Source organism: Mya arenaria, chromosome 12 (assembly GCF_026914265.1).
Source record: "Mya arenaria isolate MELC-2E11 chromosome 12, ASM2691426v1".
NCBI lineage: Eukaryota > Metazoa > Mollusca > Bivalvia > Myida > Myidae > Mya > Mya arenaria.
Window position 1 is genome coordinate 48,036,285 of NC_069133.1, and position 26,367 is coordinate 48,062,651.

General features: G+C 34.8%; 3 protein-coding genes across 8 annotated transcripts in view; 2 read left to right on the forward strand and 1 right to left on the reverse strand.

Moving 5' to 3' along the window:
- LOC128210381 (cytosolic purine 5'-nucleotidase-like) overlaps positions 1-6,796 on the forward strand; it is an 81,232-nt gene extending 74,436 nt beyond the window's left edge. For all 5 annotated transcript variants that reach the window (XM_052914707.1, XM_052914710.1, XM_052914708.1 and 2 more), the window contains one exon: positions 81-6,796. In XM_052914707.1, the coding sequence (XP_052770667.1) occupies positions 81-231 (151 nt within the window). In that variant the 3' untranslated portion in view covers positions 232-6,796. The remainder of the gene's footprint in view (positions 1-80) is intronic.
- LOC128210378 (contactin-5-like) overlaps positions 3,067-26,367 on the reverse strand; it is a 77,117-nt gene continuing 53,816 nt past the window's right edge. The window contains exons 13-14 of one of the 2 annotated variants that reach the window (XM_052914698.1): positions 11,214-11,426; positions 8,421-9,961 (exon numbers count right to left, since the gene is read on the reverse strand). In XM_052914698.1, the coding sequence (XP_052770658.1) occupies positions 9,729-9,961; positions 11,214-11,426 (446 nt within the window). In that variant the 3' untranslated portion in view covers positions 8,421-9,728. Of the gene's footprint in view, positions 3,096-8,420; positions 9,962-11,213; positions 11,427-26,367 lie in introns of those variants that run through there. The other variant, XM_052914700.1, reaches the window with a different exon arrangement.
- On the forward strand, positions 14,227-17,407 carry LOC128210382 (complement C1q and tumor necrosis factor-related protein 9B-like). Its single transcript, XM_052914712.1, has 2 exons — positions 14,227-14,531; positions 16,169-17,407. The coding sequence occupies exons 1-2, from the start codon at positions 14,297-14,299 to the stop codon at positions 16,594-16,596; spliced, it is 663 nt and encodes a 220-aa protein (XP_052770672.1). The 5' UTR covers positions 14,227-14,296; the 3' UTR covers positions 16,597-17,407.

The following is a 26,367-nucleotide window of genomic DNA, read 5'->3' on the forward strand; positions in this document are numbered from 1 at the left end:
GTCTAATGCACACTCTTTACTTTATTTGTCATTATCAAATATTAGTTGTGTTTAACCCTGATTACCTCCCTTTATCTCAGGTTTGCAGACACACCCCGACAGTTCACTCAAATCCAAGACGAAGAAGGGGACAGTGACAATTCTAAGGATAGCGATAAGGAGCTCACACCACCTAATGAGGATGAAGAAGTTGCAGGTGAAGTGAATGGAGAGGTGGTGAATACAGCTTAGAGGCTGCAGGTGCTGTACAGATGCAGGTGTGTTAGCAGATGCCCACAGATTACAGGTGTCATGTGCACAAACACAAAGCTGTCACGTTTATAAGATGAAAGACTGTTGAAGACTTTTGGTATCGGAATTCAAGGCTGCTTACTCATGTATTCAAGGTTATTTGTATTTGGTGAAGGGATGAAAAAAGTTGCCGACTTATTGTCTTTCATACATTTGGTTGTTTTAATAAGTACATGAACATTGACATCGCTTAAAGAGTAAAAAGGTTTGTTAGTTGATTCACATATTTGGATGGTAATTTTGCTGCTTGTTCATACATTTCATTGATGACCAGAGAGTATTTTGTTTCTGCTGATACCATGTACAGCTGTATATAATTCTATTTATAGAAAAAAATATATGTTTCAATGTTGGAATAGTACCATCACATGTAGTAAAGATTTTTGCTTTGTTTATGTTCCAATATATGGTTATTTGATGGAATTGACTTAAAGTTTTGACTTAAGTTTGATCTGACTAAATGATGTGAGTATAGTTGTTTGCTTAGATTGACTTAATTATAGGACTTAAGTTGTTTGCTTTAATTCACTTAAATGTTGGACTAATGTTGTTTGCTTTTATTCACTTAAAGGTGGGACTTCAGTTGTTTGCTTTTATTCACTTAAAGGTGAGACTTAAGTTGTTTGCTTTAATTCACTTAAAGGTGGGACTTAAGTTATTTGGTTTTATTCACTTAAAGGTGGGACTTAAGTTGTTTGCTTTGATTCACTTAATGATAGGACTTAAGTTGTTTGCTTTAATTCACTTAAAGATGGGACTTAAGTTGTTTGCTTTTATTCACTTAAAGATGGGACTTAAGTTGTTCACTTAAATATGGGACTTAAGTTGTTTGCTTTAATTCACTTAAATATGAGACTTAAGTTGTTTGCTTTAATTCACTTAAAGATGGGACTTAAGTTGTTTGCTTAAATTCACTTAAAGATGGGACTTAAGTTGTTCACTTAAATATGGGAATTAAGTTGTTTGCTTTAATTCGCTTAAATATGGGACTTAAGTTGTTTGCTTTAATTCACTTAATGATGGGACTTCAGTTGTTTGCTTAAATTCACTTAAAAGTGGGACTTAAGTTGTTTGCTCAGACAACTAGATAGGTATGCACAAAACACTGTGCGCGTAACTGTTATTGTTGACCACTGCCAAAGAACAAAGAACCGACCATGAACCCTGAGATCACTCATGTATACATGTTTATTCCACAAATATACCTTGATTTTATTGAAGTCAAAAATATATTTACATATTTTTGTCTCTTGTCTCCATGGTAACAAATCTTGTCTCCACGGTAACAAATCTTGTCTCCACGGTAACAAATCTCATCTTAAGTTAAATATCAAATGATAATAACGAATGACTGCTTTTTTAAATCAATAGTATTGTGTAGTTATAATATCTTTTCTGACAAAAATAGTTGTATTTATCAGTTCAAACATAGTATAATTGATTTGCCAGCAGAAACACTGATACTATGTTTTAAAAAAATTACTTTGTTTAAGTTTGGACGTAAAGTCATGATATTAGGATATTTTGTTGTACGTATGTTGATAAGAATGATGACCTTAATGATATTTCACACTGTCTGGAATCACATAAATGCCACACTTGTGTTTGATGGATAAATTGTTCTCGATAGATGTTTTCAAATCTGTAAATTAGTTTCATAGTTTTCAATGATTGGAAACGTATCATCGTCAATAGTCATTGAAATAAGAGTTCTATACATATCACGAGAGAGATAAAGAAAGTAGCATTACTGATAAAGTTATTGTTTGATTAGTGCAATTTTCTTTACATCAGCTTTATCACTTAGGAATTCATTTTTAAAAGATTGACAAGATCGCTGGAAATGCCAGAGTGATTAAAAAAAACTGACATAAAAAAGAATCATAGTTTTTATTTCCTTTTCTCTCATAATTTGAGTGTGTAACCGGGATATTTGCTGACTAATTGTGGATACAAATATGGACATATGTCAACAATAAAACATACGAGACACTTAAGTATTTACAATTGCGTAGCTTCCGCTGACAAGCGGAAAGGCCTGGCCTTGCACACAATTTTGTTTTTTCTTTTTTTCCTGTACAGAAAAGAACAAAAATTACCCACAAATCAGAACCTTTTGTAAATTCTCTCTGTAAATTTTCCCCTGACCCTTGTAGTTTTGTGCCTACACATCAAAAATGGTCCACCTACGGCCATAACCGAATTACTTTACATGTTCACATGTTACATTTATTACATAAAAACATTTTGGGACATTGATGGTGTTTGATATTGAGGGAATTTGTTACTGACTGAAGTTATTTGTTATGTGTATTCATTATATTTTTACAGCATATTTGTTGAAAAATGTTCTTGATTACTTATTATTCATTTTAAACTGAGAACCTGTGGCTTATAGCTAGTTTCATTTCATGCATTTAATTTTTAGAAATTTTGCATGTTTTTCATAGATCTAGTGCAATTCATTTTATTAAGTTGCTAAATCTTATAAACTCTAGGTATTGTTATGGCATCGGTGTTGTTGGCGCAGTGTCTGTGTCATCTTAGTGCAAATACATAAACCTCGGCTATATGTAAAATACCATTCAAACTATTTAAATGAAACTTGGTATACATGTTTCCAGAGACAATACGCACATTTGTATCAAGGCCCATAACTCTGGCTTTATCAATGGTTGAGTTATGCCCCTCTTTAGAGTGAAAAATATCAACAGACTAGTGTTTAACTCCATGATTCTCTTGATTTTTATTCAGGTATTTTTTTTAAAAATTAATCTTGCCTGTTGCTGGTAACTGTCTCTACTCTGAAATGCAAGTACATATATTAATTTATTATGTCATGTCCAGAGGAAACATTATTATAAACCTCAAACAAGCAATATTTTGTATTTCATTTAGATCTTATTACAGTATAATTGTGAATAAATTGTTTTATCCACTTTTTGTTACATACAGGTTATGTTTTGTAGTAGTGATTTTAAATGTGTCCATTAATTCCAATATAAAAATTTCACTATGTTTATCATTCCGGTGAACCTTTTCAGCTAAAATCATAAATAATAGTCATATAGCTGTAATCGACTCACAAAAACCCTTTAATCCAAATCATTTTATAGCATCTTTTGTTGTAATAATTTTTTGTTATGAAATTCAAGCAGTAAGGAGGTGAAAACCCCATAAAAAAATTAAAAAAAAATTATCTTAGTATAACTGCGCACACTTAAAAATGTTTGTAATTGAATGTTAAACAAGCTGTTGATTAATTATTGCCAGATTTAAAATGTCATGAAGCCTATGTTGATTTTACAAAACATGACTTAGGTGCCATTGTTCAGACTGATTTACCTTGATAACACTAACTACTCACTGTACGGTGTGTTCATAAAAAAATGTATGTATTATTTTGTTGTCGAAAGCCTATTTTATCTATTCTATGTTTTATTGAGGACTCTTATGTATTATCTATTCAACCAGATGTCTACAAAAGACACAATCCCGTCATAACTTTTGTTCTTTTATCTGTTTTCTTTTTCATATATGTTTTATATATGTTCAATTTGTTTAGAATATAGGTCGCTGTATTGATAAAAAATTATATGTGTGTTTATAACATTACTGTCAACTTTGAAGGGATTTATACTGGTAGAGTGATTAATAGCATTATTTTTTTTTGATTTTCTGTATTATTTGATAGTTTTTATCAGTTTATTTCTTATTTGGATTGTTTTATCACTATATTTTATCAACAATTGTGTTCCAGCAAAACTGCACATTTGTCTTATTTCATTTCTATATACCCTCATATAATTTGTTGTAATTTTCCCTGTATATTTATGATAAATATTGAATAAATGGTTTTACAAGAGATATAAGAAAATGGAGTTAAAGACAAAACATCTTTTCCCGAAAGTGAAGAGTTTCTTTTCTTTTCATTGTAAATAATAGGCTATTTTACTTTATTTTCTTAATATTTATTTTTTCTTTCTTATGATTTTTAAAAGACAAAAAATTCAGATATAGCGATAGCTTTGGTGTTGACATAGTAAAACCTAAACATAATTTACCTACTTTATTACCTAGGAACATATCTAAGAAACTGTTTGAGATAATCAAACTTGGTACATACGATGCAAGAGACAATGTACAACAAGGCCCATAACTCTGGATTTGATCATTGCTAGCTTATACCAAGTTTTGGTAAGCATTGGTTGTCGCTTCGCAGCCCTATGTTAATGTGCTTCAGTCAGTATAATTGTAAAGTCAGTTCCATTAGCATACATGCCATATTTCTGAGAGGCTTCCCAGGGGATTTCGGTCTGAATTCCAGGGAATTTTGATATTACACCAGGGGATTTTTATGCGGCGAAAATTTGCGCAATATCTGCATTTATAATATAACAATAAAAACAGAAATACACTCAATTTACAATAATTTTTGGACTAAGTCATCATGGTCCTTCATGGAATTTCACACTCATAATATTATTGATGCTTTCCACTGTCAACCATAAGCAAGTTTTTTTTGTTTTTTTAAATTCCAGGGGATATGGATCCCCCGGCGGGGGACCAGGGGATAGGTCGAAATTCTGGGGGATTTTTTCCCCCGCCGGGGGGATATGGTATGTATGCATTAGCCTAACTTTGGATAGATACTTTAATAAGATCATTAAGGGATATGTAATATAAATAGTGTAGTCATATAATTTAGACTTATGTTATTTAAGCACTTTAGTCAGATAATTTCACATTAGGCAATATAAATAGTTTAGTCAGACCATTTAGCGTTACGTTATATAGATTCTTTAGTCAGATTAATCAGTGAGTTGCAATATTCAATACCAAAGAAAGTTCTCCATTTGGCATTATAACATTTGATTTTTTTCATTTTTTGTCATCATTTTAATTTTGTAACACAACTCAACAAAGAGGTTTGGTTCCTTTGTCATGACACATACTTGTCAGAGAATTCCATGTTTGTCTCGGCTTTTGTTAACGTGTACAGTAACACATTTTAGCTGGAGTGTATTAACATTATTGAACATGTATTTTCTCCATTTTGCGGATATGAATGCAGTTGGGCTGGTCAAAGTATGGAGTCGGACTCCACACAATTTAACCAGTCCAACTGTGCTCATACCCCAAAAATGACATCAATCACACAATTTATTCCTTAAATGGTTCGATTTTTTATAATTTGAATATTTTTCATGTCAACTAGGATAACTTGTAGAACAGTTCAACCATTGAAGAGAGTTTGTTATTAAAACACAGGGGCCCATTTCGATAAGATATCTAAGTCATAAAGTTAACGCTGCCTAAGGATGCTAAGGAAAACTGTAAAGTTACAGGCAAAATCTATGGGATAAAAATTATAATGTTCTTTTGATATTTTTTGGGGTTTCGAGGTTTCGCATGGAAATTAACAATCTGAAGCTGTACAATTAACATTCTGAAGCTGTACAATCTTGAGAGAAACTGGGCCCTGGACCCCTGAATCTCTAGAATAATCATTAATACCTCTAATAAAGGATCAAGGTATTATCACTATTTTTTATTTTGATATGAATAGTTAAAGAAGTTCTGTGACTTTAAAGGAAAATGTTGAAAATGAATCATGATACAGCTGTGTTAAAATATGATAGCTCTTCTGAAGCCATCATGCTTCATATATTTTGTGAAATTAGTGTCAACATTTTGCTTGCAAGGTAAACATACAGTATACATACATGAAGGTTTAAATGCTGCTAATATTGGATTTTTTTAATTAGGGACCTCTTTTATGAATGATTGTTTTTCAAATAGGTATTTCCTAGTAGAAACATGATTTATTTTAAATATATTGGTCATATTAGAAACAGCTAATTTGAATTCCCTAATACATGGCTATACTTTAAATTTGGGTTTATATCTTAAAGGTGCACAAATTAGGTTGATGCAAAAAAATGTTTTTCAATTTAAATGCATTATCGTCGTTATCTCAATTGACTTAAATGGTTAAAACAAAACAAAAAGCGTAAGATTTAGGTACCGATAAAAGATATTAGTAAAATAGGTTGATTAAAAACTTTAGACAAAAAAAAAAATCATTTTACAGCAAGAAAATTAATTAAGTACAACTCATTGTTCTTTGACCAATCACCCAAGTATGTTTTTGCTTTAGAATTTGTTTTAAGTACAATTTTTTTTTTTATGAACACATTTTATGAGAAGACATTTTTAAAACAGTAATCACATAAACAATTTTAAATAACTTTTGATGTTATATGGAAAATCCGTTTAGATTGAGATTTTTTGAACACTGTCAAAGATCTGCTTATTTATAAACGTTTTAATTGAATTTGTGAAGTATTAAGATAGTGTTGTGCATGTGTACAAGTGTTTTCATTGTAAAAAGTATCATTGCTATGTGATATCTCTTATTGTGTATCTACATAATGGTGTATTTATTTTTACTGGAATAATGTATTCTTACACTGTAATATACTTTAATAAATTGTAACAATGATTCCCTTGTACTACTTAGTATTCAAAGTCATTCCTTCTCCAACTGATCACAGCCATTCATTTGAGCTCTTATACTGACCATCATTCAGAAACATTTTGACCGTGACGAAAAAAACTGCCAACTTTCCATGTAGTTATTAATTGGTTTTATTAAGTGGGTCATTAGAAGCTCACACTTACGCAAAGACTAGTATAGAGGCATTTCGAGCTCAGCACTAAGAATGTTACGATTTATATTTCTTATTCTAAACAAGAAGTTTTTAAGAACACCAAGAATAAACACTAACTACAAAAAAGGGTTTTTAACGCCCGCTCATATTATACTTTACCTGCGACGAATTCGTCCAGTATGTTGTCCGCTCAATAACAGAAGAAGCCTTGTTCTAATCATCACCAAATTTGGTCAGATTGCCTATGGGAATCTTGGACAAGTTTGATAACCAGCCATATTGCTTTAGTCAGTGAAGGGTTAATGCCCTTTAATTATAGATTTTACCTAAAAATCGGTCTTGTCCGATTAATTATTGTATAATTCTCTGTCCAATCAACACTCAATTTGGCAGAATGTGTATGGGAATGATATTTTGCCAAAATAATAAAATAATTTTTAGACAAGTTTTTTAACCAGCTATATTGCTTCAGTCGCTCAAGGGGAATCGCCCTTTATTATATGAATTACCTAAAATCGGCTTTGTCTAATCAATTACTATATGAAGTTTGAAGTCAGTACCTTAAAAACGTGTGGAATTATGGAGAGAATTAAAGAAAATAATATTTCATAACCAAAGGGCAGCAACTCAAAAATACTTTTCACAAAATAGAGTTTGTTTTGGACAACACTTCTCCAGACACAGTCAATATGAAGATTGAAGCCAATACCTCAAAAACATATGTAAGGTTGTCCGGTTAGCGCAGTGGTTAGCGCACTTGCTTCCCACCAATGCGACCCGGGTTCGATTTTGGCCTGGGCGTATGTGAGTTTGGTCAGTGGTCACCAGGGCTTGGAAAAGTGGGTTTTCTCCAGGTACTTTTGTTTCCCCCACAACACAAGACCACGCTCTCGAGCAATATCTTGCCAACGAGAGTGACTTAGTATAAGCTATCATAGCTTTCTTCACAATCGTTTAAACTAAACATATGAGGTTACTAGTTATGGAAAAAAGTAGACTGCTCCCAATATCCCAGGACGGACAGACATACGGTCGGAACAATGTGTTTACTGTATAGCTCATTCCACCAAATGGCGTGGTAATGAATACTAATTTAGCGCGTGTGACATTTTTGCTAGACATGGGAAAGTCAGAAACATTATTTAAACATATTTTCTACTTTTTATAATATCCGCGAACTTATGTAACGCTTTTGGAACAAATGAGCCCATATTGCAAAATAATCCTGATTTGTCCACAACAACCGAACGGAAATGTCACATGTGAGATTTACTCAGTTTTAAAGACACAAGATACAAAATACTAAATACAAGATACAAAATACAAGATACAAAATACAAGATTCTTTATTAAAGTCGAGTATATGATAACAAGAAACAATAGCTCAATAAGCTATTTTCCGAAAATGAAATATTTGTATACATACACCAAGCATTCATAAAAGAAGCACATATTCCGATGCGGTTTAATATCTCTACACAGTGATTTGAATATTGTAATCCATTCTTGGAAGTTTCATGTAATATAGACTTCAACGAAGAAAATGTTTGTAAAAGGCATTTAGCTATCAGTAGTTTACGTTACGTCGGTCCATAAGTTGCAAGAGGCAATGTGCATATTGCAAAGCCCAGGTAATACTACCTATATAAATATAAAGGTTTGTGGAGAAAGCCAAAGGCTTAAAGGTATCCATTTCCTTCTTTGACTGGTATTGCCATCTATACATTAAACATGAGTCTTATATACACTGACAAAAGTTTGAAAAGAAAACGAGTCACTGAAACAAAATAACACTTAACAATACAAACGTGTTATTGCGTAATCCATGTTTTTAAACAGCCATGGTCCATGTTTATTAACGGCCAGAAAACAACAACAACAACAACAACAATAATAATTTTATATTTAGAAAATAATCAGCAAGATTCACTACCAATACTCAGATAGGAAAATTAAAATGAAATGATGATTTACAGTTTTGCCAGAACTCCAAGTTGGGGCAGTTCTTAAGTACAACATGTTTATGTGCATAGTCTCAAGTCTGAGCTCAAGCGCAAGACGCAAAATTTCATTTTTATTGTAAATTTTCTTCATGGCGAGTGTTGATGTGAAACTTGAATCGTAAATCTCGTAACCATAGTTCTTTGCGAAAAAGTCATGTAAATGAATTTTCTTCAGATTTTAAATATTTCATTTTCGGAGTCTGAGACTGTCTTTAGACTCTTCGTAAACCAAGGTGATATTACATGTACTTAAAGCTAGGTAGTTTAAGTTGATATTTTGTATTTTCAACATATTAAAGTTATAGCGTAAAACAAAGAGCTCTTTATGTTATTAACATCAACATCATTTAACTAGTTATTAAAGAGAGAAAAGAAACCGTGTTGTTTATAAACAACACGTATTTATCCAAGTCTTTAACCCAAGATGGAAACATATTAAATTTACGTTTGGAATCTATACTTGAAATCAATATATAAATATATAGCATGAGTATTTTTCTTCATTCCAATCCATTAAAATCCCAATCACTTAACAAAATAAACACATTTACAACAAAAACAATTACAAAAATACTTGTCTTATGAGGTATTTAGTGTATGCAATTTTCTTCAAGAGTTATCTCCACTTCAGTAGCGAGAGAGATTTTCATCTGATTTTATAAAACTCGTACAGGTATAAACGATGGAAAAGTCGGTAATGCGGTAATAATCTGAAAGATACATAAAGAACTTGAATGAAAAATTTCTAACACGAGCAAAATCAGCCGTTTAAATTTTGCGATTCTTTCGCCTTTGCCAAAACTTGGCGCACACTGCAACCAATAGCAATTAACCAGAATGCAAAGAATATCCAGTCCATGGTCACCATAGCAAAAGCAAAGGTCAAGGTCGGCTTATGGCAGTCGTCAGAGCAGCCCGTCGTAACGTTTCCAGCACAGGGAGTAAATCCGTCCTCGTTTACCTTGCCGTAGGTTGGGTAGATCCATACAGACCCTAAAGAAAGAAACGTTTACAATATTAGTGATACCAAATCCAAGCGTTTGTAACCATGGCAAAAGCTAATGTGAAGGTCAGGTTAGGATAGGCATCAGTTAATTAAGCATGTTGTCAAGCTACATTTTGTTAAGCTATCTTTATACATTGCTATTAGTCTAAATACGCTGGGTTGACTCGTATGACCCTAAATGGGTGATAATAACATTTTGTTCGTACAAGTAATATATTGATGGGACATAAGCCATCACCTAACTTGACCTAGATTACAAAGAGACACACATTCGAACAAAGTGTCATAAAAACATGCAGACAATCTTATCTCGTAAATGATTAGTTGTTGAGCATTTAGACCGGTTGTCCTATTTTTTGACGCTAACATGACCCATAATCGAACTTAATCTTAAGCCATAACGTTACACATGCTAACATTACTCTTAGTCGAACTTGACCTTAAGCGAAAGAGACACACACGCTAACATGACCGAACTTGAACTTAAGCGACAGTCACACATTCTAACATGACCCATAGTCGAACATGGCCGTAAGCGCATAGTGATATACACGCTCACTTGATCCCGAAGTCGAACAGGACCTTAAGTATAACAGATACACTTAATATCACTACCCCAAAGTCAAGCTTAACCGTGAGTGTGTAGAGGCACAAACGCTAACATGAATTGCGCTAGTTACTTACTCTTTATTCCAAAATGACCCATTTATTGAACTTGGCAAGATTTATCATAATTTGACCTAGTTACCTACTTTTTTACCCGACATGCCAATAATCAACTTTGACCAGATTATATTGAAACAAACGCTCCGAGCAAGAGACCATACTGAACGGGTTTATTAACATGGTAACTTTCTTTTTGACCCGACAAGACCCACCCTCGAACACTCTGGTATCTTGAGTGTTAGCAAAGGTATTGAACGTTTGACCAAATTTATAAAGATAATTCTTATCTAAGTTTTATAAATATTAGGAGGAAATGTCACATCAAGCTATTATTAGGATTTTCTGAATATTTCGCCTGGTGACCTACTTTGGAGCGGGTTTGACCCATAAGCAGTCTTGCCTTGAGCATTGTTTAAAGACCGGCACATTGTAGCCAAATTTCATGAAAAATAGGTGGGAGACGTGACTGCTTGCATTTTAATAAACATATTGGTGACGTCTAACGACACGGGCGGCGAAAAACAACCCTGTACTTTAAATAATCTGACCTACACAGAAACAAATTATACATACCACAAATGAGCCATGCAAGATTAAACACCAGCGCAATCGCCCCACAGATGCTTCGCGCCACATGTGCGCAACCTCCGGTCTCCGTCTCCTCCTTCCCCTCTTCTCCATTCGGTTTGCGCACCGCGCCGCTAAAGAAGATGGGGGCGACCCCGCTCACGATCAGCCAGATGGGGATAAGTCTCTCCAACGGACAGTCGTCTATGTGGACCGCTCCTGTAAAATACCAATCGGAAAAAAATGTTATTTCATGAATACATTCAGAACACCTCGGCAATCTCCGCCACCCGCCGAGCCTCGGATGTATGCCGGTGTTTGTAAAAGTAGTTCGCAAAATGAATGGTAGTGATATTAATTGAAGTTTAAACGTGTTTTATTACTAAGGTGCTCCTATTGACATGATTGGACATACGTATTGCATATGATACTTAATGGTCTCATTAGGGTCGAGGTGTGGCTTTATTGTTATTGCTTAATTCATAAAAGTTTGCCTTAATTCACGAATATAAAGGAGCAGGTGAACTTAATTTCGAGGAAAAATAAGTGCCTTTCAAAATGTCCTTTTTTTCTAAAAAAACATATTGAGCACAAAATGCGTATTTTTTTTCAACCGTTTAGACGGTTCCATTTTTGGTTGCTAAGTATGACGTATTTTAGGTCCTGAAAGTCGAAAAAGATGTCTTGATAGAAAAATAGAAGGAATTGCGAACCGACGGTAAAGACACTTTTTTGTCTTTCTAGACGTATGCAACAAAATTGTAGCGAATTAAAAGTTATAATATTGTGGATTCTGTGCAAGGAATATTTGTTCACATAATTAGAGTAGATATTTTAAAATGTACATTTTTTTCCTCGAGTCTGAACGCACCTTGCTGCTCCATTATATTGATCTAATAAATAGTACGATTCGTAAATGTAAATACAGGAACCCCGTGTATGCTAAACAGCAAATGTATCACGACGCTCCGCCGAGTAGTGCTGTTGAAGACAAGATATCTTTTAGGATCAATTCAGAAATCAATATTATCATTTTCCACCGTCAGAGTACCATTAAGACTAGAAGACAGTTATACCTGTTAGTATCCAATACCGAAGGCCATCAGGTCATGTGGTTGCGGACATTTCTACTTTAAGATATCGGATCGGACGTGATGCCAGTTATAACCTAAGGCTTAAAACACGCTTCTAACAAAGTTAATGGAGGAGCACAAACGCATGCTACATGTCAAATACGTGTGCGTAGGTTGTTAGCACAGGGGTTAGTGCTCTCTCTTCTCACCAAGACATCCCGGGTTCGACCCCTGGCCTGGGCATACGTGAGTTTGGTTGGTGGTAACCATGCCGGATACGTGGGTTTTCTCGAGGCATACCGTCTCCCCCACAACAAGACTATACACAAGCGCAACAAAGCGGCAACCAGAGTGATCAGGAGAGGAATAACTCTCCCACAATCGTTGTAAAATAGATATAAAATAATATGTGTCTTCAAATTAAATCGGAATTTAGAGAAAACAAAACAAAACGAAAAAAACTCATTGTTTTGATCACTCATAGATTGGATAATTTAAAATGAATAAACCTCAGTGCCGTTTCTAGTACTGGCTTTAAAGAGGACCAAAACATCCATAAACTATGTAAGAGTCACAAGCGGTAAACTCTCTATCCGCCCATGAGAGTGTATGGCATTCGAAAGCCAACACAGCTTGACATCTAAAGTGCACTTAATGACAAATCTGTGTCAGTAACTTATTCAATGACAATCGGCAAGTGGACAGCAGTCAACACCATCAAGATACGACTTATATATGAACGTTTTTTGTTGTTTTTTTGTTAAGTTTAAACTCTTGTTTTCTCTTACAAGTTTATGTTCCATATAACAGGAATGATCTAAGCTCACTATAAAGAGGATAAATGTTTGTTTGAGTGTTAGATCGTAATTCATTATATGCTTTCATGTGGTTTATCGAGATACACCAGTGAAATAAAATTGATATTTCACTGTTTCAAACAGTGAAATATTGCACTGTTTCAAACAGTGAAAATATCAATTTGATATTTTCCACTGTTTTGAAATTTAAGCCCACTCTCGGTTCCACACAAACGTCAGCGCGCACAGGGGTAGGACACAACGTATGACGTTACGTGTGCATTCAAATTTGAGCGCTTTTTTAAAAAGAGTATTTAATGACTTTGAGGCATAAAATAAAAATTGTTTGTTTCAGTGTAAGATAGCAATATATTTCACCTATTGAACACCAAAAGTAAATATTTCAATCGTGGCTACGCCACTCGCGAAATATAAAATTAATTATATCACTCGGTGAAATATATTATTTGTCATCGTATAATTTGCGTAATATTTTCATTTTGAAGAGGTTTAAGACTTGCAAACAAAGTTACTTTTAAGACAATCACAATGAACTTTTCGGTTTTGTGAAATCAAATTTTAGGCTAAATGAAACTTATGCTTGAACTTGGTCGAGACATTGGGTGTGTATCTGTGTTCCTGTCTTGTATCTAGGTCATATGACTTCATTATTTTTATTTTATTGATTATTTTTTATTGATTTTTTTATATATATCATCATTCGAAATAAATGCATTATCAAATGACTTTTTCAGGGACATTCTTGTTTATTCAGTTTGTACAACACATAAACAAACCGACCAAAGCAATGTTTATACCTACATACTTCATATAAATGTGTTTGTACTTTCTAAGTAAAACATCATTTGGGCTATTTATAATCGTTAGAACTTAACATGTATGGTGTTATACTATGTTTGGGACCCAGAATGCATGACCTTGTTTCAATATTCTACATGATAATTTCCACAACAAGGAAGAACTAAAACACTTATTCAAACGGCGCGTTTCAGATCTCAATGACTTTCAAGTTACAGCGTTCTTTTTAAATAGGGGATTCCAAAACATATTGAAATTACAAGGAAACAGTTGAAGCTTCAAAGCCGTTCAACGACAGACACTTGAAAATAAGTAATGGTAAATCTCTGCTTTAAAACAGAAGCTGATTTCCACTCATTATAACATAAACGACACTGAGGAAAACACACCGACATCAAAAATGACACTATTTGTTTATTTCATTTTTGTCTTTCTGTGTCCAGTTGCTTACGCTGACCAACCAGATGATAAGTTTTCATACGAGTCCAAACTTTTGGAGAAAGTGATCCGTATGGAGATAAAGATGTCGCAGCTGGAACAGGTGCTGGTGCAGACCGGAAACAAGTTCGAGAACCTCTTGATGAACGTCACGGTGACCTTGGAGAACAAAACGGCCGAACTGGACGTCTTGAAAGGTAAGGCGAATTTGTTTCATTATGTAAATCGTTACTCAGACCAGCCAATCCGATTGATTAAAATATAAAAAAAAGAAAATTCTCTTTTTCTTCAGAGCAAAATAAAAACCGTCAACAATTTTGTGCCCGCCAACGCTGAAAATCAGTCAAAATACAATATTTTTACTCAATTATTGATACTGGTGAAATTATAGACACACTTCATGCAATGGATGTAAAGTCATATACATCTGTATAGTAAACGGTTGATGTGATAAGAGAAAGCAAGACACATTTTTATTATGATGGTTTGAAAAAGCAGAACTCGGAAATTCTAATTTGGAGAAAAAATATTTTAAAACAATAAATATACGTGCTATTATATGATGACGGTAAAGTTGGAAGGTAGTTGGTAGTTGGTAGTTGGTAGTTGGGGATTCGAATAATCAACTACTTACCAGTTGCCAATTGGGGATTCGAATATTCAACTACCTGCTAGTTGCCACTTGGGGATTCGACAAACACTGTTTTAATTCACTTTTATTGGTATATTCGCCAGTCGGATATTCGACCATTTCCAGTCGATTATTCGCGAATGTTCAACTGCAAACCAGTCAGTAGTTGGGGATTCAGATTATGTCTTTATGTATGGTTTTAAAAGTCACATATGGGAAAATTAATCGCCAAATGTTTCTTTATGCATGAACACATATGTTTCTTTGCGACAAACACTGTTTTAATTTACTTTAATTCGTATATTCGCCAGTCGGATATTCGACCATTTCCAGTCGATTATTCGCGAATGTTCAACTGCAAACCAGTCAGTAGCTGGGGATTCAGATTATGTCTATATGTATGCTTTTAAAGGTCACATATGGGAAAACTAATCGCCAAATGTTTCTGTATGCATGTACACATATGTATCTTTGCGATACACTATTTTAATTTACTTTTATTCGTATATTCGCCAGTCGGATATTCGACCATTTCCAGTCGATTATTCTGGAATGTTTAACTGCAAACCAGTCAGTGGTTGGTGATTCAGAGTATGTCTATATATATGGTTTTGAATGTCACATATGGGAAAATTAATCGCCAAATGTTTCTTTATGCGTGTTCACATATGTATCTTTGCGACAAACACTGTTTTAATTTACTTTTATTCGTATATTCGCCAGTCGGATATTCGACCATTTTCAGTCGATTATTCGCGAATGTTCAACTGCAAACCAGTCAGTAGTTGGGGATTCAGATTATGTCTATATACATGTATATGGTTTTAAAGGTCACATATGGGAAAATTAATCGCCAAATGTTTCTTTATGCATGTACAAATATGTATCTTTGCGACAAACACTGTTTTAATGTACTTTTATTCGTATATTCGCCAGTCGGATATTCGACCATTTCCAGTCGATTATTCGCGAATATTCAACTGCAAACCAGAAATGTCCGCAGATAGAGGGGACAACAAGTGTTATTTTTTTACCAGATTACTTTTCGAGATGATGATAACTTAATTTGAAGGTTTTAATTGGGATAGAGCATTAGAACATTAAGCCTACGTGCTCTATCGAGTTCGAGATCTCGTGGGCTACGGTAATATATTTTTGAAAACGCCGTTAGCTTATGAATGAAACATTTGTATTTACATTCAGATCATATAGACCTGCCCCTCGTAGCGTTCCATGCCTACTACCCAGTGGATTCAAGCCTGGACACAAACCAAATCCTCATACTAAGCAATGTCACAATGAACGAAGGGGATGGATACGATAACGTCATCGGCACGTTCAGGGCACCTGTCGCGGGACTCTACTACTTCGCTGCGCACGTTTGCAACTACGCAACGCGTGGGTTCTACTATGAAATCGTGAAGGATCACGCAATGATTGCCAAGAGTGTGAAATATAACAACGCGGCTAACGATTGTGGCTCTGTCAATGTCATCACCAAAATGGAAAAGGACGAACGAGTATGGATCAGGTGTACTAGTGGCAACACCTCCCCACAATTGTATTCCAGTACCAGTTTCAGTGCCAGTTATGGCAAAACGTCGTTCCTGGGCATTCTGATGCACAAATAACCATTGCAATGCTGTCACCAGTGCACCAGACAATTGTAACCACGCCCCCAGGTCCAGGATATAGCGGGGACTTCTTTGACTGTCGGTCCAGCCAAGCCCATGGGCGAACTGCTGGTAAAATCCCCGCCAAATGCCCCTCACCCCAGGGACCCTAGTTAAGGCCCATTTTCCACTATTTTTGGCGCGAAGAAAAATCCACCGCATTCATGCGGCACTGCGGGGCCACCTGGAAAGTAGAAACACGGCCCCCCCCCCCGCCTATACCCGGTATACCTTCGGACCTGGGGGGTCGTGGTTACAATTGACTGGTGCATAATGGTTGATTTTTACACATGTTATGTACGTGATTGCATGTTGTTATTTGTAGGTAGCGTTTAATATTTAAACTGCACTGAATACTCCAATCGGACCACCTCGGCCATTATCCAGCATACTCTCGAAGCTTGCCGAAGATGGCCGAGTTGTCACGATTGTGTATACACATTTCCAGTAAAATGTAGTTGAGTATTTTCCACATTTTTAGGGAGAGTCCCGTTGAGGGCGGTTTGACAACCTTTTAGACATTACTTATTGCCATGCAAGACTTATAGCATTATGGATTCCATGTACACTGGATGAATGTGATGCAAGTCCATGTCTCCCATATTGTTATATCCAGTCTTATGAGCGATGCTCTTTGCTTCTAATTGAATGCATACATTTTATGAATTTTGTGCAATTATTTTAAGTTTGTTTTTTAACATATTTGTGCAGTTGTATTTAAATTCAAATCATATGTAATCTCTTTATTCTGAATAAAACTAAGTTGTAATGCTTGTTTTAATGAAGCTATCACACAGAGCTTTCTTTTACGATTGAATATTTCGTTACCGATTTAAAGATACCCGCCTATGATTTGTAAAAATGCACTTTTTGTATGACGAAATAAAGTGTGGCAAAATCATAAGGAGTATAGAAGTTGGAAGGCTTCTGGAAATGTTGCTTTTTGCTCAAATAGTGTCATAGAAGTTTGGCGTTAACAACGAAATTAGTCTCCTAGTTACGGCTTCATTGTTATGTGAATGGTTGATTGACATTATCACGTGATGTTAATGATGTATTGGTGAGAGGTCAAAATATCCACAACTTTGTTAAAGTGCTGGTGACCTTGTGGTCTAAGCGTCTGTTACCTATTTTTTCATTACTTTACCGGAGTGGATTCACACCCCACTTAAATCTAAATACTGTTTATACTTATTGTGATTTTTTGTCTGCAATGTCGATACCATGGAGTAAAATAAGGATACATAAGTGTTTTAGATGAATTACCGGGCTAACCAATTTTTGGTCCAAAAATATGAGCGAGTACCTCTAAAAGTGTTCAAAGGGTCATATTTGTGTCACTTAAGGATTAATTGCATTTTTTCTTGAGTTTATGCTGCATGAATGCAGTAGGGTAGGCGAGCAAAAGTTCCATGAAGTAAGCTAGCGCTTCTTGCTCACTCGCTCACTTGCCCTACTGCGTTCATATAGCATAAACGCAAGAAAAAATGCTATCAATACTTAAATTAATTTTTACGAAAAATATTCCGTGCCATTAAAAATTAGCAGTATCTCCTGCGACTGAATATTTGTTCTTAAAGAAGTGTGACTGACAACATACGTTTGTATAAAAGAATAGCTGAATTTTGTAACGTCGTATATCGTTGTTTAAATGACGTCGTGCTAATCAAATCGAGGCGTAATAAAATTATTAAAGTTAACAACAACGTCATAATCCCTTGCGTGTTATACAATATAAAGTTTTATTTAAACAAAGGACTAGGCGAATGTAAATATGATATTATTTGAATGTAGCGTTACGTAACTCAGCGTGTGACATAACTTCAATGATGATGATGATGATGATGATGATGATGATGATGATGATGATGATGATGATGATGATGATGATTGTGGTTGTGGGGATAATGATGGTGGTGGTGGTTGTGATTGTGGTGATGGTGATGGTGGTGGTTGTGATGATGTTGTTGATTATGATGATGATTAAGATTAGGGCGTAGCATATAACTGTCATTTTGAAAAACAATACGGGAAAAGTAAACAGGCAAATTGGTCAAATTTAAGGTAATGTTTTAAAGTTTAGCCAAAATTGAAAGTTGAAAATAAATAATTACTCCCCTTGGAGTGTTCACATCTACATTGTCTTGGTTACAAATGACTAGTGCATAGAAATTCAATCGATGAAAGAAAGACGTCCATGATGACCCTATATCAGTCATCTGAGTCCTCTTGTTCAAGTGCCGAAAACTAATGTTGTGTTGATTTTTTTGGAAACAATAAGGTATTCAAAAGTTTTCCTTTCGTTGCTCTGGTGACCAGAGATATACGATGATGTCCTAGACGTGAATAAATTTCACAATCGCACAATTACCAGTGGTTCACGACATTGAAATAATTATTAGCTCATCTGAGCACAAAGAGCACTTGTGGAGCTGTGAGGATTGTTGGATTTCTGTTGTTTGTTCGTCGTTAACAATTGATTTTTCTAGAAACGTTTGAAATAACGTTGGAAGTGCGCATTGTCACGGGTACATGCCCGTCAGTCTGACAAAAAGTCGAGAATATATGTTACGTCATACGACGATTCAATTTTCTGATTGTCCCAAATGACGGTGCGTTGTTGTAACATATATTCCCGCCCTTAGTTGGGCCAAACGTCATTTCAAACGTTTTCGCAGAAAGATCAATTGGTTTGGTTCACATTTAAACCGATCTTACTAAATCTTTGTCAGAATTTACGTCTCAAAAAGTCTAGTTCAAAGCTTGGTTAAGTGGACACAAAAAACTAAGTCCGATCTTGATGAAACTTTATCAACCACTAGTGTACTAGTATGTGTTTTAATTGTTTTTTATGCGGCGAAAGTGTGCCTTTTTGCCACATAAGAAAGTCCTGTTTATGCGTTGAAAATCACTGCATAAACGAGGTTGATTTCGTTTATGCGGCGATGTTGTTATGCGGCGTTACAGCGCACACAAAGTTCGTTCTATGAAATACATGACCATGATTATTCTAAAAAAATCATCATTAGATACCGATTTCTCGAAACTACTTAAGTCTGCTGTTACACGATTAAGCTAATCTCAGTATTTTTGTTCTTCTTTATTTTGTGAAATATTTGCCTCGACTATATATTGAAAAAAGCTGTCTGATTATCACGAACAGGTAAGTTTTAATTATCAAAGTCAGGTTTAAGTAAGTGTATTGTACACAACCACTGTGTATAGATCTAAATCTAATTGCCTAATTTTCTTATCAGATCTCCGATCTTTATATCCTGCTGTGCGGTTTTGGAGGTTTTATTATAGAAATGAACCCTAAATGGTTCTGAGCCAATAAGCAAATATACAGGAAATTGGCACCTACTGTGACATCAGTGCAATAAGCAGGAGATGCACAGCAGGGGATAGCGGCACATTGCATTATATTATATCATTCAGCGTGTTCCCATACATTAAAAATGCTATATACCATAAAAAGTAGCTTTTTCAGAGTGTGTTTTAAAACGAACATATCTAGTTACGCACATAGAGAAACTATAATGGCAATATTATTTTCAAGACAGTTATAAGTCCACAGATGCCATTTTTAAGAAGCAAGTTAAGAATAATTTAAAATACTTGTGTACAATTTTAACTTCTTTTATTTCAAAATATATGCTTTAAAATGGTGCTTTTAAGAAACTTTTTCCATACTTTTATAATATAATGTACATTAAGCGTATCATCTTCTACATGTGGAAAACAGAAATACGGAATTTAAGAAAGTAACAGTTTTAACTCAAGTGTAGTAATAAATGGCTTAAACAGCTGTTTCCCAAGGCAGACCACTAGCCATCCAGACGGGGGGGGGGTCACCCAGAACGCCCCCCCCTTTCTTAAATCGTCCAAGTTTACGTTTTATATTTTGGTATAGGATATATTTTCGTAATAAAATACGCCCAAAATGCAACTTTCGTACTCAAAAGTGTTAATCTCCATCCTCTCCCCCACTACCAAAAATTTAAACCAAATAAATATTGGTTCCGACGGAAAGGCGCAAGTCAAAAGGTAACGCCGCTCATTTACGCCGCCTATAAACCCAATTTCTTGATCCGCACCTGGTTTTTACTAATTTAGAAATAAAAGAATTATGCATTAATTTATCCCAATTTAACTACAAAAATCCTATTGATATTTTCTCATGACTTCTTTTAACCTTTTGACCCCCAGTTTGATAAAAAAAAACAATTGCATTTATCGCAAGAACAAACGTGCCATAAAACCGAAAGTTAAATCTTAATTTAGGGCGCAAAACATCACTTTAAAAATTGAATACCACGTGACTTTATTTTTTTTTCAATTGACAGCATAATCATATCAATTTGAAGAAAGTATGGTAATAAGAAAATTATACGGCCATGCTTATTGCATAGTTGGGTTACGTATATTTCCTTAATTATATCATTATTACTGTTATTTGTAATAAATTGTCATTGATTTTTCAAGTGTACCCATTTGTAAGAAATAACGTTATTTTAAATAATCAAAACATTCTCCGAAACCTTTTTTCTGAGCTTTTATGAATCGGGTCCTACTGTTCGGAAACTAAGGTATGAAAACCATAGCCTACGATTTTGGGGACAAGTTATTAAATACCCATTGAGTGTGTCCAAATGTTTGTAATAACAGTATAAGCTAGTTATTTGTATCTTGATGTGTCTTTTTTCTTTAGTCAGTTTATTTCAATTGTTTGTTCATGAAGGTCGTTTTTTTATTAAACCTATTTGATTTACAAAATAATGTTGGCTGATCCATTTTAATCACGTGACTCTCCATGATACAACATCGAAAAATTACAAACTGACGTCGCGTTTCCATGCGTCATCAACAACGTTAGAAAATAAGTTACGTTTCTCCAAAGAAAAAGAAAATTGGTTAAAGGTAACAACTGGTAAAATGACCATATTCGGTGTACGAGGACAAACAATGTGGTAAAATGTAAACAATAAAAAGTAGATCCAGCATTTTCAGCCATTCAGCTTCAAAATCTATATATATATGGAAGGTAGCCAATGTTCTGAAATGCTATAACCATGCTTTGATTACTGGCACGTACTTATTAAACGGAATAAGGCATGTAACAATGAGTAGACATTTCCGAATCGAAATAATTTGCCCTATATGATGAATGGTCGCCATCTTTAGGCCTGACGCTATGCTCACTCCGCCCATTTCAGTGTGTGTATACCACGTGACAAATTGCGTCATAAATGCTACGTCGGAAGGCGAACGAAGACCAAGGGCAGTAATGTCAGGTGCGTCCACGCTTCCCGGTTCATTGTTTTGAGTGATAAACGTTCTCGATTCGGTGAGAATTACCACTGTTTTCTATATGTTTCAACGATAATTTTTAGAAACGACCATGTGCACCGAATGAAGAGCAATTGCTCGTTTACGAAGACGCTTGTTTTAGATCAAAATAATGTCTGTATTAAAATATCTCGTAAAAACAATGCACGTTCTTACTAGGCTTCCCGACTCACTCAATGCATTTTTGCTTCAAAACAACTATTTAATACCGTTCTTTTGCGTACAAACCAAACCCGATGCTTTGTTTTTGACATTAACAGTATTGCTTTTGTTTTCCGAATGCAGAAAGCCAATTTTAGAGTTATATCGGCTCAGTTACGAAAATGCTTGCTGGTTCATTATGTACATTTTTAGAACCTAGGTTCATCCCAAATCTGGAAGATCTATGTCACACTGTATTTATCCGAATTTTTCTTCGAATGAAGACTTTAAACAAAGATAACTTTCCACCGCCTTCGGTCCTTTACCAGTGTTTGATTGAGAGTTTAGTTTCTTAAAACACTTCGACAAAACGTTTCACAATACGGCCTTCTGATGGAAACAGGTTTGTCGAAGTGTTTGTTGAATCTAATCACCTTATCCGGTAACTCCGGTAAAACAACGAAGGCGGGACTCCTTAGGTGGCATAGATTGCCCTTTGTTTCATTTAAAATGGTGTAGTGATTGAAAAGTTATCTTCGATTTAAGTCTTCATTTTCAGCAAAAAGTTGCCTTCCGACGTAGCATATATGACGTAATTTATCACGAGGTATACACACACATTGCCTGTACAAAATTACACTTCGTAGACGTCCTTTAGAACATATACATGAATTTTAAAAAAATCGACGCCTTTTATTCGTTATTTTAATGTGCCATAGATCTTTAAGATATGGGATGAACCTAGGTTCTAAAAATGTACAGAATGAACCAGCAAGCATTTTCGTAAATGATCCGATTTAACTCATCGTAAATGAGCCGATTTAACTCCAAAATTGGCTTTACGCATTCGGAAAACAATAGCAATACTGTTATTGACCAAAACAAAGCTTCGGGTGGGGTTTATTCGCAAGAGAACGGTATTAAATAGTTGTTTTGAAGCAAAAAATGCATAGAGTGAGTCGGAAAGCCTTGTAAGAACGTGCATTGTTTTCACGAAATATTTTAATACAGACATTATTTTGATCTCACACAAGCGTCTTCGTAAACGAGCAATTGCTCTTCATTCGGTGCACATGGTCGTTTCTAAAAATTATCGTTGAAACATATAGAAAACAGTGGTAATTCTCACCGAATCGAGAACGTTTATCACTCAAAACAATGAACCGGGAAGCGTGGACGCACCTGACATTACTGCCCTTGGTCTTCGTTCGCCTTCCGACGTAGCATTTATGACGCAATTTGTCACGTGGTATACACACACTGAAATGGGCGGAGTGAGCATAGCGTCAGGCCTAAAGATGGCGACCATTCATCATATAGGGCAAATTATTTCGATTCGGAAATGTCTACTCATTGTTACATGCCTTATTCCGTTTAATAAGTACGTGCCAGTAATCAAAGCATGGTTATAGCATTTCAGAACATTGGCTACCTTCCATATATATATAGATTTTGAAGCTGAATGGCTGAAAATGCTGGATCTACTTTTTATTGTTTACATTTTACCACATTGTTTGTCCTCGTACACCGAATATGGTCATTTTACCAGTTGTTACCTTTAACCAATTTTCTTTTTCTTTGGAGAAACGTAACTTATTTTCTAACGTTGTTGATGACGCATGGAAACGCGACGTCAGTTTGTAATTTTTCGATGTTGTATCATGGAGAGTCACGTGATTAAAATGGATCAGCCAACATTATTTTGTAAATCAAATAGGTTTAATAAAAAAACGACCTTCATGAACAAACAATTGAAATAAACTGACTAAAGAAAAAAGACACATCAAGATACAAATAACTAGCTTATACTGTTATTACAAACATTTGGACACACTCGATGGGTATTTAATAACTTGTCCCCAAAATCGTAGGCTATGGTTTTCATACCTTAGTTTCCGAACAGTAGGACCCGATTCATAAAAGCTCAGAAAAAAGGTTTCGGAGAATGTTTTGATTATTTAAAATAACGTTATTTCTTACAAATGGGTACACTTGAAAAATCAATGACAATTTATTACAAATAACAGTAATAATGATATAATTAAGGAAATATACGTAACCCAACTATGCAATAAGCATGGCCGTATAATTTTCTTATTACCATACTTTCTTCAAATTGATATGATTATGCTGTCAATTGAAAAAAAAATAAAGTCACGTGGTATTCAATTTTTAAAGTGATGTTTTGCGCCCTAAATTAAGATTTAACTTTCGGTTTTATGGCACGTTTGTTCTTGCGATAAATGCAATTGTTTTTTTTTATCAAACTGGGGGTCAAAAGGTTAAAAGAAGTCATGAGAAAATATCAATAGGATTTTTGTAGTTAAATTGGGATAAATTAATGCATAATTCTTTTATTTCTAAATTAGTAAAAACCAGGTGCGGATCAAGAAATTGGGTTTATAGGCGGCGTAAATGAGCGGCGTTACCTTTTGACTTGCGCCTTTCCGTCGGAACCAATATTTATTTGGTTTAAATTTTTGGTAGTGGGGGAGAGGATGGAGATTAACACTTTTGAGTACGAAAGTTGCATTTTGGGCGTATTTTATTACGAAAATATATCCTATACCAAAATATAAAACGTAAACTTGGACGATTTAAGAAAGGGGGGGGCGTTCTGGGTGACCCCCCCCCCCCGTCTGGATGGCTAGTGGTCTGCCTTGGGAAACAGCTGTTTAAGCCATTTATTACTACACTTGAGTTAAAACTGTTACTTTCTTAAATTCCGTATTTCTGTTTTCCACATGTAGAAGATGATACGCTTAATGTACATTATATTATAAAAGTATGGAAAAAGTTTCTTAAAAGCACCATTTTAAAGCATATATTTTGAAATAAAAGAAGTTAAAATTGTACACAAGTATTTTAAATTATTCTTAACTTGCTTCTTAAAAATGGCATCTGTGGACTTATAACTGTCTTGAAAATAATATTGCCATTATAGTTTCTCTATGTGCGTAACTAGATATGTTCGTTTTAAAACACACTCTGAAAAAGCTACTTTTTATGGTATATAGCATTTTTAATGTATGGGAACACGCTGAATGATATAATATAATGCAATGTGCCGCTATCCCCTGCTGTGCATCTCCTGCTTATTGCACTGATGTCACAGTAGGTGCCAATTTCCTGTATATTTGCTTATTGGCTCAGAACCATTTAGGGTTCATTTCTATAATAAAACCTCCAAAACCGCACAGCAGGATATAAAGATCGGAGATCTGATAAGAAAATTAGGCAATTAGATTTAGATCTATACACAGTGGTTGTGTACAATACACTTACTTAAACCTGACTTTGATAATTAAAACTTACCTGTTCGTGATAATCAGACAGCTTTTTTCAATATATAGTCGAGGCAAATATTTCACAAAATAAAGAAGAACAAAAATACTGAGATTAGCTTAATCGTGTAACAGCAGACTTAAGTAGTTTCGAGAAATCGGTATCTAATGATGATTTTTTTAGAATAATCATGGTCATGTATTTCATAGAACGAACTTTGTGTGCGCTGTAACGCCGCATAACAACATCGCCGCATAAACGAAATCAACCTCGTTTATGCAGTGATTTTCAACGCATAAACAGGACTTTCTTATGTGGCAAAAAGGCACACTTTCGCCGCATAAAAAACAATTAAAACACATACTAGTACACTAGTGGTTGATAAAGTTTCATCAAGATCGGACTTAGTTTTTTGTGTCCACTTAACCAAGCTTTGAACTAGACTTTTTGAGACGTAAATTCTGACAAAGATTTAGTAAGATCGGTTTAAATGTGAACCAAACCAATTGATCTTTCTGCGAAAACGTTTGAAATGACGTTTGGCCCAACTAAGGGCGGGAATATATGTTACAACAACGCACCGTCATTTGGGACAATCAGAAAATTGAATCGTCGTATGACGTAACATATATTCTCGACTTTTTGTCAGACTGACGGGCATGTACCCGTGACAATGCGCACTTCCAACGTTATTTCAAACGTTTCTAGAAAAATCAATTGTTAACGACGAACAAACAACAGAAATCCAACAATCCTCACAGCTCCACAAGTGCTCTTTGTGCTCAGATGAGCTAATAATTATTTCAATGTCGTGAACCACTGGTAATTGTGCGATTGTGAAATTTATTCACGTCTAGGACATCATCGTATATCTCTGGTCACCAGAGCAACGAAAGGAAAACTTTTGAATACCTTATTGTTTCCAAAAAAATCAACACAACATTAGTTTTCGGC

Coding starts and splice junctions, on each gene's coding strand:
- LOC128210382 (XM_052914712.1), top strand. CDS start 14,297: ATGACACTATTTGTTTATTTCATTTTTGTCTTTCTGTGTCCAGTTGCT. Junction 14,532..16,168: donor CGAACTGGACGTCTTGAAAG/GTAAGGCGAATT, acceptor ATTTACATTCAG/ATCATATAGACCTGCCCCTC.